The 12,159-nt window shown below is 40.4% G+C and overlaps 1 protein-coding gene across 9 annotated transcripts in view; it reads right to left on the bottom strand.

Moving 5' to 3' along the window:
• The window catches only part of ZNF521 (zinc finger protein 521), a 231,554-nt gene that overhangs the window by 204,302 nt on the left and 15,093 nt on the right, over nt 1-12,159 (bottom strand). For 3 of the 9 annotated variants that reach the window (XM_048938674.1, XM_048938677.1, XM_048938681.1), the window contains exons 3-5: nt 9,985-10,047; nt 8,906-8,965; nt 2,731-2,910 (exon numbers count right to left, since the gene is read on the bottom strand). In XM_048938674.1, the coding sequence (XP_048794631.1) occupies nt 2,731-2,910; nt 8,906-8,965; nt 9,985-10,047 (303 nt within the window). Of the gene's footprint in view, nt 1-2,730; nt 2,911-8,905; nt 8,966-9,984; nt 10,048-12,159 lie in introns of those variants that run through there. The other 6 variants (XM_048938682.1, XM_048938680.1, XM_048938678.1 and 3 more) reach the window with 3 other exon arrangements.

Raw genomic sequence — 12,159 nt, 5'->3', positions numbered from 1 at the left:
ATCTAGAGAAGCCATAGCTTCTTGCTCAGCCATTTGAAAACTCAAAGCTCATATTTGAAGTCTGAAGCTCTACAAACTTAGGAGGCTGACAGCCCTGGCATTTTTAAATAAAGAGGAAACTTTCTAAACAGTCTAGGTGACTCTTCAGTCTCTGAGACGAGGTCCACAATGCAAAGATCATACCTCAGGACAGATGATGCAATCTGCCCTCTTCCACATATGACACAGGCAATTTTAGTAAACCTTTTGACTTTCTTTAGAAATTAGCAACTGAAAAATAGCTCAGAGTTTCTGCTAGTTTCATAGGGCATCCTCCAAAGGGAGAGAACCAGAGCAATAATGTAACATCCTCTTGCTTCAGAAAGACTGTGATGAGAAAAGGATGTACAACCCCTTTCACGGTGGCACTTTTTTCAAAAGCTTTTCATCTGAGCACGGCACCCAAAGGCCAGTGAAGTCCAAGAGAAAGTCAAAATCTAAACAGCTTGCCTAAAATTCTAGAAGCATGCTTTATTTTGTCAAATATTTACTGTGCTTCAGAAGAAAAAGGTAAGCTGCTTGTCTGGCAACTGTTTGTCACTGATTAACTAAAAACAAACAAATAACTACCTAAAAGGATGAAATTTATTATAAATGTAATTCTTATTATTAGGTCATACATGCAATTTCAGATCCTGGACTGAACTCATGTCATTAGCCACCTGTTTAATATTTTTTTGCTGGAGAAAGATGGAAACGTCAGCTTTGGCCATTCCATGCAAACATTTCTCTCTACTTAAAGGTGTATGTTGAGTATTTATTTTTGGAAACTGAGAAAAATTGGCTTTTTGTCAACTTGGTATCCCAGAAGCATCCACAGTTCAGGCTTTTATTCCTTCATCAGCTTTCCAATAATCTGATCTCTACTCATTCACTAACACAAGTTTACTTAAAAGAGAGGCAACTATATTTATAGGGACTTAATTTTCTTCTAGATTAATTTTCAATCCACCATTCTTTGATACCATACATATTTTCCTGCCTTTACATGTTCACCCCAAAGTGACTAATCTAGTGTTCTTGTTTTCACTCTCATTTAACACTGCAATTCTGAGCAAGAATGGATGTTTTCAGGACCAGCATTCCAGACTTCTTCCTACATATTGTTCTCCTTCTCCCCGTTTTTTCTTCAGTTTCCCAGTTCAACTGTGCAAGGACTTGTCACAGAATTCTGATTGCAGAATTAAAGCAGAGAACCCAATTAGAAGAAGGAATCCAATTTTTGGTATATAGGAAGAGCAGTAACTAACTAACTTGAAAGGAGAAACTGATATATCACATCAAAGTGAAAAACACAGGGATGAATAAGTGCGATCTGAATGGTGGACAGGGGGCAATGGGAAGGCCTCCTCAGAGGGAAAGAAGAGACAAGCTGAAACCACCCATTTTTCAAAACAGAGCAAAAGAAAGAATAAAGGTATTAACAAAAGGATATGAAAACGTCAAGAGTATTTTAAAGTCCAAGGAGAACATCCATACTGACTGAAACCACCAGCAATGTAGAGAAATGCATTCCAGAAGTTTGTAGAAGCGATTAGAGCATAATTAAGCTGACTGTATCTGAAGTTATTTTAAAAGCAAGAAAAGGCAAAGAACTATACTAACAAAAGTACACACTTCTCCTCCCGTCAGCTCCTGCCCACTTATTCGTCTTCTGATCACCTTCTTGTACTTCACCCTAAAGAGCAGCGCTGCCACTTTAAGTCATCCTCCCATGACCCAGCCCTATGGATCTACTGGAACCAAAATAACCTAGAAAGTTCTCCAAACATGAGCATGCACACACTCTCTTAAAGCATTCCCAAATGGGAAGCATGTCTTTCCTTATTTACAGTGTTCTAATAATGAAAAGTTTTTATCATAATAGTATTTCACAAGAAATACATTTTACACTGTAGAGGGCAAAACTAAAGTTTCATCTAATAAAAAAATGCATCCTTCTGTTGTGAACATTCTTCTGTTGATCTACTTGAACTTACAGCATGTATCATTGAAAGAGCTACTAAATCTAAAAAGCAAAACTACTTCAGCAAACTTCACATGATGTCTACATGAGAGGGCTGTATACAGTCATTTCAGAGGGGAATTCAGCTCAGCTACGGGTTCATTCACTCAACTCTATTCAGCTCAGCTGTATTTGATCAGCACTCACTTTTGCTCCATGACTAAGACTAGGATTTCATTTTCATTCTATCAGTTTGTTTGATAGTAACTTTCAGTTACTGATTAATGAACAGTCATTTAGAGACATTTGTATTTATCATAGTAAACTAAAGCAATATCCAGCCCAGACCTACAACACAGCGCTCTGTAAATTCATCTGTTATGTAACTGGACTTAAACCTCATTTACAAACCCTCTTGTGTTCACAGGTGACTGAGGAAAATATTCATATAAGCAAACATGGAAAGTTAAAGAAGACAGTACGAACCAGGCACACAGACAGCTAAAGCACACTTTAAATACAGTGACAATGCAGTAATTATCCGTACACCCTTCAGTATGAAGGAAATTTATAGTGCCTTATTTACAGTATAACACTGTCCTAGAACATATTTATTAAGGTCTCACCTCTAAGCATTCAAATGCAAGAGTAGAACAGCTGAGAAAAGAAGAGGGAGATCAGAAGCAGAAAACAGGAATCAGAAACAGAATAATGGAAGAAGCCATAAAGTGAGAAGTATTGTTTACCTGTCAGTTGACATTGATTAATCTTGTGTTCTGTGATATCACTCAGTGACTCAAACACCTGGAGGCAGCTGTCACAGCTGTGCACAGCTTCTTCTTCCAACTCCTCCCCTTCATCCGGCCTTTTCTTACAGTCTAACACTTCTCCATCTTCTGTCTTGTCTTCTAGTTTACAGTTTGGGTCTGAAAGAAAATCAAGACCATGACCTCAGGCATCTAAGCAGAGAACCTTTTAAAGAAAGAAGAAAAAAAATCATAGGTTTCTTATCCTAAGGATGAGAAGAAACACATTTGGCACAAGCCTGCAGAATGCTGTAGATTTTATTGCTAAATAAGCAAAGGAGTTTCATTCATTAATCTTTTTTCTAATCTTGATTAAAGGAAAATTTCTCTTCTGTTCCCACATATGCAGCATTTCTCACTCGAGCAGTTCTTCCATGCTTCAATGTTAGGTTTGTCAATTTTATCAGAGCTATAGAAGCTGCTTTGATCATGATAAGAAAGGATAAATCACCTATGCAATTAGTTTTCAATTAGAACAAAAAAAATCAAATCAATGTGTGCAGGAGCTTCTTTTCACTGGTAACTACAGCATTTCACAGGAAGCTACCAGAATTAAGAGACTAACACACCTGATCTACATAAAGACAAAATTAATCTCTATTTCACAGCCCATTCCAACACTCCATCACTGTGCTGCCTGAAACAAACAATGCCCCAGAAAGATGAGACCCTGGGTCAAAACTTTATGCTTTGAACTTGTTTATGACTTCAGACAAACCCAAAGTTCCTCAATTTGCCGGATCATGGAAAACTGGAAACTACTGTAAAACCCAAATGGTGCACAAGCAGAACTTTGCCTGTTTGACACGTTAACAAGTATTTAGAGGAGAGCAGAACAGTTCCAGACTCACAGTAGCAGTTTTGAACCCAGCTGAAACTCCTAAACCAGAAGAAATGTTCTCATTCATCCCTACGCCCTCCGCAGAGAAGCCACGCAATTCACTGCATTGCCTCAGTCCTGCTGCTGACCAATGCAAAGTGAGATAACAAAATCTAGGACTTTTCCTCCTCTGAGGAGCAGAGTAGCTTTAACTGCTCCTGACTTTTCGCCCACTTCACTAAAAGCTTCCTTCAAAGACAGAAATAAAACCATCTGCCTTCCCTAATAAAGCAAGCTGGCACTTAACTTTGTTTTTCCTTGGGAACCACAGTACAACAAGTGAAAGGCAGAAGAAAAATGGTTGTGTACATTCCAACAAAAGGAATGCAAGTGTTTCACCACTCTTCCCTTCTCCTTTTTGGCCACCTCATTTTTCCTTTTATTTGAGAGCTGAGACTGAGATGAGTCATTTTAACAAACAAGGATAAACTCACATAATGACATGGGGTTGTGCAAGTGCGTGTTAAGATGTTCCATCGTTTAGCCAAGTGAGAGGCTAGCTGGCTCTGTGTCCACAGTGATAGCACAATGGTGGCTGTGGACCCACTTCAGTGAGTGGTCCAACGGCTTAGGATCACACACAGTTACAAGAGAACAGAGTAACCATAACGTGCTACCACTACATTCATATTAGAACAGGGATAAGGTGAGGAGGAGGAGGGGGATTCTACTCTAAAAGTCTTCTGCCAGCACCCTGCAGGGATGCAGACACAGCCATCCCCAGTCTGTACGGTGTGCAGTGTGGGCATTCTGATGTCCCCCACAAGGGTCAGGGCTCTCCCCATCTGCCTACATCCTTCAGGTCACGCTGCTGCACCCCTGCCTTCAGCTGTTCAGATGCAGACAGACCCACGGCACATACTGGAAAAGGCCCATGTCAGGAAGCCTTCCTCATGCTATGTGGCTCGTGATCAAAACCGAGGAATTTCTTTGACAGGGGTAAAGGGTGGAATTTATTTTTAAAGGAGTTATGTTACAGAGGAAAACCAGATTAATTTAAAAAAATAAAAAACACGTTATGAAGGCAAAAACATATTTGCTGCGCAGCCAGAGCACAATCTTTGTGTGACATTCACAAGGTTCTTGCAAGCAAAAAAATTCAACTTGAGCAGCAGCTTCCAAGTAAAGGAGCAGCCTGCACTTCCACAAATCAAAGCTAATCAAGCACACAGGTTGGATGGTATTGTAGTTATTTTTAAAATGCTCTAAATGAATCTAAATAACGCACACTGTCACTTAGTTTTCCAAGATATTTTGCAACTTTAATAAAAAGTCCTTAGAACATCACTGAGTTCTTAGCAGCTCAGAAAAAGAAATAATTGTCTTAACTGTTGCAAACTGACCCAACATCATTAAGCACTTGTTGGAAGGCTGCATGTGCACATCGCATGCTATTAGTTGTTCAGCTCAAGCTCCAAGTTTCATCTCATAAAACTGACAGCACTCAGGGAAATGTAGGCACTGGGTTTGAATTTTAACATGAGTATTTAAATGCTGCACATAAAGTTTACAGACCTGTTTGTTTTAAAATAAGGGTAGTGTCTGACTCTGCTTTAAGTACAATGCCGAAGGAAAGAAAAGGGAGGGGAGGGAATTCTCCAGACTTACTATTCAGAAGCACTTGCACTTTACAGGAATTCAGCAGCACACACACACACACGTATGCACACGCACCCTTTAGTGCACAAAAGCCTGTAGAATCAATCCATTTAAAGCTTCCTACTTAGAGACCAGTTATTAAAATTAGAATCATTTTAAGTCTAATAAATGTTTTGCTTCTCCTTCTGCATTTGCAGATATAAACTCTACAGGGACAGAAGTCAGTCAAGCTTATTCCCTTCTGCTGTGACTTCAGAATACATGCTCTAGCCAACTGGCACATTTGTTTTTAGGTCAACACTTAAGTGGGACCCTCTGGGACGTAGGTTCAAGTTTAGCCTGCGACAGCTTTGTGAAACGAGTTCTGGCAGTCTCAGCTCCTCTCCACGAATGCATTTCCAACGTGATTCGCTCCCATGAAAAGTTGTCACCTCAGAAAGAAGGTGGTATTTAAAGAGAGATGCTTAGTGAATGGACTCTTTTTTGCTACAACAATAAATGGCTTCTATCAAGAGCTGTTCTAACCCTAAATGATTACTTAACCTGAGGATAAGCTGCCTTACTTCTGCTCCTATTTTGAAACTCTAGAATTAAAGGCATGTTAGAAGTGCAATGTGCAGTCACCTGTACTTTCTGTGTAACCTCCTGTTTAAAGCTCACGTTCACACATGGACTTTAGGGTGTCAGTCATCCCTCACATTTCTTTCTCCCCAATATCTCCAACTACTGCAGACAAGTCCCTCAACAAAGACTGGCTTGACAATAGGATTACCTTTCCCAATATCTGCAAACACCACTGTCATTTCCAGAGGCTTCCCTTTCCCATTTCAGAGACCTACTGAAAATTTTTAACACGCATCAGCAACAATACACACACCAGCTCCATCTGCAGATATCATTCAAAATTATCTGGTACGGAAAGAAGGGTTGTATTTTTGGAACAGAAAAAATTCAGCCTATTAAGGCACTTAAAAAAAAAAAAAAAAAAAAAAAGAAGAAGAAGAAGAAAAGGAACAGTTGTATTCTGTTACTGATTATGTTAACATTATTTATAAATGGAAATTAAAAGAAGTATGATTTTCTCATTACTGTGTTCCCTGGCAGGTGGTTCTCCCTATCCCTTCCTCCTCCTCCTCATAAGGGATGTTATTGCTGTAACTTGGTCTAATAAAACTGCAACTTGGGGGAAAATGAAAAATCACATTGGCTTAGAAGTGTTGGAGGCAATAAAGCCATGGACTTCAATTAATTTCAAGTATGGGAGCGGTTTCAGGCCAACCAGCAGAAATTCTATTCTGTCTATGTAAAAATGAGGTTTCACCACATTTACTTTTTATAACCCATATAAAAGTCAAGTAAAAGTAATGAATATCTAAAAGCCATCTTGGTGGACTGGCAAAGACTGACTGTATTCTTGAAACTTATCTTACATACTTCTGCCTGTGCTATGAGGATCCATAGCTAAACGTCAAGCTACCGAGAAAACAGCCCACTTTCCAACCCATTTCCCTGCCTTGCAGTGGACCTCCTTCCAAGCCACTTCTGCATGGAAAAGTGCTGGCAAAAGAAAGGAAAACTAAGATCATGTGGCTATAATTATTACCAGGCAAGGAATATTTCTTCAGCTCAGTGGTAAAGTAAAACTCTGTCGCTCTCTGCTCCCAATAGTGTCCATCGCAAAACAACTGCCTCATTAAATTTCTGCAGTAAGATTAATATGCCGTAGCTGCACTACATTTATAACTTGGTACTCTATAAAAAGCACATTTAATGGTTAGAGCCAGAGTGTAGATACAAAGTATTACTATAAAAACTTCTGGCAGTGCGTATACAAAGTGGGCCTTCTGTACTGCTCGCTCTATCAGAAGGGGTTTTGTTTTTAACATCGGCATTACATTCTTGCTACGGAGAAAAACAGAATGTTAAATCTCACCTAGAAACAGACAGAGAACAGCACTGGACAGGATGGGAAATAAATAACTTGTGAGACAATGTAACCATTGAGAATTATGTTAAGCAAAAAAAAAAAACCAATAAACAAACAACACAGAAAAGTAACCATTCCTTGTCATATTGATCTCCGCTTTCACAGTTCTCTATTTCTTCAAATCGGTGTCTTTGTAGGAGTACAAGCATGCTTTTTATTTCCCAACCCCCCCCACCCAAGTTTACACATAGCTAAGTGGAGAATTAAGTACATTCAGAAGAATTTGAGATGTTACCCCTCAAAACAAAGCAGACAACTCCCATTTTTTAAACAAAGTGTTTTTTGCAGACAGCTACTAGAACCTAGGAAAGGCACAAAACAAAAACCCACAGGATGCAAACACAACGGAAATACAAAGTGTCCCAGCTGACCAAAAATAACTGCATTCTTCACCTTCCTGTGAGCAATAATCTCGACTGTCCTCAAGCAAGGTACCTACTCTGAGATCCGTGGCCTTCTAGGAACATGCAGAATCACAGAATGGCCCGGGTTGGAAGGGACCTCAAGGATCATGCATCTCCAACCCCCTGCCGTATGCGGGGCCACCAACTTCCACATTTAATACCAGACCAGGCTGCCCAGGGCCCCATCCAATCTGGCCTTCCAAGAACGGGGCATCCACAACCTCTCTGGGCAGCTGTTCCAGCACCTCACCACTCTCTCTGTAAAGAACTTCCCCCTGACATCCAACCTAAATCTTCCCTCCTTTAACTTAAAACCATTTCCCCTTGTCCTGCTATTATCTACCCTTGTAAAGAGTTGATTTCCCTCCTGTTTGTAGGCTCCCTTTAGGTACTGAAATGCTGCAATGAGGTCCTCCTGCAGCCTTCTTTTCTCCAGGCTGAACAAGCCCAACTCCCTCATTCTGTCTTCGTAGGGGAGGTGCTCCAGCCCTCTGATCATCTTTGATCTTTGAACATCCCTTGCTCCAAAAGGTGACCTCACCTGAATGAATGAGACTGCTCAGAAGAGGCACTCCTGCTCTTCAGATTAACTTCTGTAAACCAGTACCAAAGACTGCTTGAATACCATGTTCTCTTTGAATTCTCAGAATCAAATGAAATTTAGAAAATTAAAGAGTCCTCATTGTTACAGAGAATTAACAACTATTTCTCCACAATTATTAATGAAACATTTCCCCATGATCCTGACTCAAACAGCAGTTTTGTCCACCCTTCTTCAATAGGACTTCAAACAAAGGATCCAGGGATCTGGTACCTGGTCTTACCTAACTGGTAAGAAATTATACAAATAAATAAAAGAAAGGAAATGGCTCTTATCCACATATTTTACAAACACGAAAATAGTTTTGAATGAATATTCAAGTTCATCTGAAATGGCACTGGGTGGGCGTTTATGTGGGGGCTGCAGAAGAGGATTATTTCTGGCAGCAACAAAAAGAAAACCATGCTGGATCTTCTGAAGCATCTCATCATCATCATTGAGCTACCAGAAAAAGAATTTTTAATTCTTAGGAACTGAAAAACGAGGAGGAGAGAAATACCATTTTCCATTGCAAGCTCCTAAAATAAATTCTAGGTTCAAACCAAGGAAGAGGAATACAGGCTCTGCAAAATCACCGCGATACAAAAATTCCTCACACTGTTGTCAAACAGTAATCAAACACTAATGAAGGAATTCGGCATTACCAGTCTGTGCGGCTGTGTGTCCCACACCTGCCTGCAGGTCCTCTGTTTCATTTTCTTCTACTGTCAGAAAAAAGGTGAACAAAACAAAAACAAAACAAAACAAAACATGTTAGCCAGATAGCTGAAGGGTTTCAAGCACCTTTACACCAGCTTCAGTTTTGAAAGCCAGCGATGCTTGTACAACACAGCCAAGAAAAGCTGATACAGGACCACTGCAAAGTGCACACAGAATACGCTGCTATAGGGAAGCTACATGTTGGAGAGCAGAGTGACCAAATAGGTTTCATGCCTTAAAAAAAGGAAACGAATTTCCACTAGGATGTCTTCAGTGCTCTCTGCTGTATTTGATTATGGAAGCAAATGAGGGAATAATTCTGGGCTTTAAGATTCTCCTCACTCATTCGGCACGGATAAGAGAAAGCCTGCTCCTGGCAGACGGGAGAGGTGTGCACTAATTCATACATAAGCTTTTTAAAAAATAATAATAATCCTATATTCAGTAGCAAGCATCTCAGCAGTGCAGACAGCCTTGCAAAGGAGAACTAACCCCATGCTGTTTTACTGTATACACCATGCCAGCATCTTTCCCTTGGCTCACAGCTTTCCAGAGCAGTAGAACTAAAAACAATACAATTCTTGTCAGATTCACTATTCAGAACTTGTTGGGCCAAAGTGAACCTAACAAGAGCCATTCTGCTGCTATTTTGAAAAAATTAGAGAGCTGTTCTGGTATGCTCTGATATGATGCCTAAGTAAGATTGACTCTCCAAAGTCAAAGCAAGGGAAGGCAGAACCGTTTCCCTTTTATTCTCCAGCAGACTGAGGTCTTTGAGTTAGGGAGCAGCAGAGAGAAAAGAATTCTTTCTCCCTCCACAGGGGAAAAAGCTGAAAGGGGAAAGATTGCACTTCTACAGCATTTCCACTTTCAAGAATTCAGGCCTCAACAAATAATCATGCAACTGAGTTAAAATCCAAAGCTTTGGAGACCTTTTCCCGGTCCCTGGGATAACAGAGTGCAAGACATTTAAATCTAAGCACATATTCAAAAGAAGAAATATGCATACACACTCCACAAGTACCTCTTTTCCTCCTCCGCCAACCCCAAGGCTTCATACAATTGGTTGTTTCTAGAATCTGGGTTTCTAGAAAAAAACACCAGTTTTCATGAGGACACTCTTAGGATACCAGAAACTCAAAATACATAAGAAAGAGTCCAGTTCAATATCATGAAGGACTCTAAACAAGCTCTCTCTCTGCCCCGGAGTTGTGGCTAGTATGCACGCTCCTCTCACATCAACAGAGACCTGATAAAGTTTCCCCAAGCCCCAGAGTATGCAAAATACTTGACAAAATAAGAATTGACGAGCTGACTTTCACTTGAGCTTGCGTTTTGCAGCCACAAAACCACCACAACTTGGGCCGCAACAACGCAGCATGTTTCTCTTTGTCATGCAAAAGCAGTCACCCAGCAGCCACCAAAGGCGAAGGAAACTGGTCAGACAAAAGGAGCAAGGGGAGCAACTCAGGAAAAGGAGAGCTTCAAGGGACACGTGGTCAAATAAAAGCTAAGCTAAACAGAGATTTGTCACTAAGGCAGCACGGATCAGTAAGGTTTATTTATACAGGAAGAAAAATAATGAATACAACTAGTGTACAGTTAAGAAAAATAAACACCCACAACCTTTTGCGATGCCCTCAAAGCCCCCAGCAAAACCCGTGAAGCAGTAGTCCTGCCTGCCCCTAATCATGCCCACCACAAGCTTGGATTTACACCCAAAAAAACGATCTCAAGAACTGCATTCCATGCCCCAAGAGGAAACCCATTGAGGCTATGAGTACCTACTGATCAGCCGCAGCTCGGGTGCCAGGCATAGCTGTTAGCTATCAGTGAAATCCAGTGCCACAACACATCTCAACTCTGAACTCAGCCCAAAAACGTCATTTAGGAGCTCTACCATTTTCAAGTCTCCAGAAGGGACTGAGGTGGTGCCCAAACACGAACTTCTGAAGAACTGACTCAAGTGGGAAACTTCAAACCCAAGCACCGCTTGCCCAGAAGTAAACAAGCTCTGCTTATTTAAAGTGGATCTCCACTTAAATGTTGGCAAACCAAAATACAAGAGTTGGTCCTTTCGATTTTTATGTACTGAATTCTCCCAACAGCACTAGACCCTCACTGGCTGCAGGAAGGGTGCATGCTGACACATGTTTGGCTCACAGCTGCACCAATACGGTTAGATCTTAAAATGGAAATAAAACAAATGTGGATGCTGCCTAACAAATTGTTCCCATGACCACTTCTATTGTACAAAACTATGCCACTGTATGCCTTATGAAATCAACTGGTTAGAGATCATGAAACTAGATGATCTTTGGGGTCCTTTTCAACCCAGGCCATTCTATGATTCTATAAAACTTCCCCACTATTATGAGATCTGAAAATTCAGAGTGATGATGAGGTTTGCTTTCAACAGAGGTTGTCTGCTATGTCTTTACCACACTAAAAAAGGGAAACAAGCATCAGAACAAGCAATGTAGTGGTTAGCATCTTTCTAAGTTGTTCAATCTTCCTAAAGAAATTTGAATCCCAAAAGAACCACATAGGTCACAGCAGCCATGGCAAAAAGACTTGCTAATATTCAACTGTCAGGCACATTAAACCTCATTTAAAATTTAAAAAGCTACCCCACAAAATCCACAGAATAAGGGAAACCTCACCATTAACACAACTCATCTACAAAAGGGCACCTCAATAGCCTTTGCTTTAACCAAGGCCATTCTTCCAGATCTGGGTATGCTGCAGCAGGAAACCTTCAGCTGGCAGCAGCAAAGTGCCCCTGATTTATACCCCTCCGCAACTAGATTCTGAAATGTTCAGTACTATTTCAGCCACTGACCGCTGCTAAACTCACCTACCTGTGATCTTCATGTTTAGGGGATGTTACGATGCCTGAAGTAAACAATTTTCTTCAGGAGAAAAAGGTAACTTTAAGCAAAATTTACACAGTGATACACTATGAACTCTGCTAAGCAAAAATCTTTCTCTAACACTAGCATGAAATGTAACTAAAAACAAAACATAACAAACAAACCACAAGCATTATATGAAAATAAAACAGTAGCATGTATGCACTGTTATTAATTCAAACGTCAAAATTAGTGATAATCTAGGACTGTAATTGTGCATAGGGGTGCCATCTTCAGCACAGCATTTAGCACATCTTGGCATAAGAAAAGATAAACTCTAGATAACA

Source organism: Lagopus muta, chromosome 3 (genome assembly GCF_023343835.1).
Source record: "Lagopus muta isolate bLagMut1 chromosome 3, bLagMut1 primary, whole genome shotgun sequence".
Classification (NCBI taxonomy): domain Eukaryota; kingdom Metazoa; phylum Chordata; class Aves; order Galliformes; family Phasianidae; genus Lagopus; species Lagopus muta.
The sequence above is the reverse complement of the archived record's forward strand: the minus strand, read 5'-3'. Positions and strand labels throughout refer to the sequence as shown.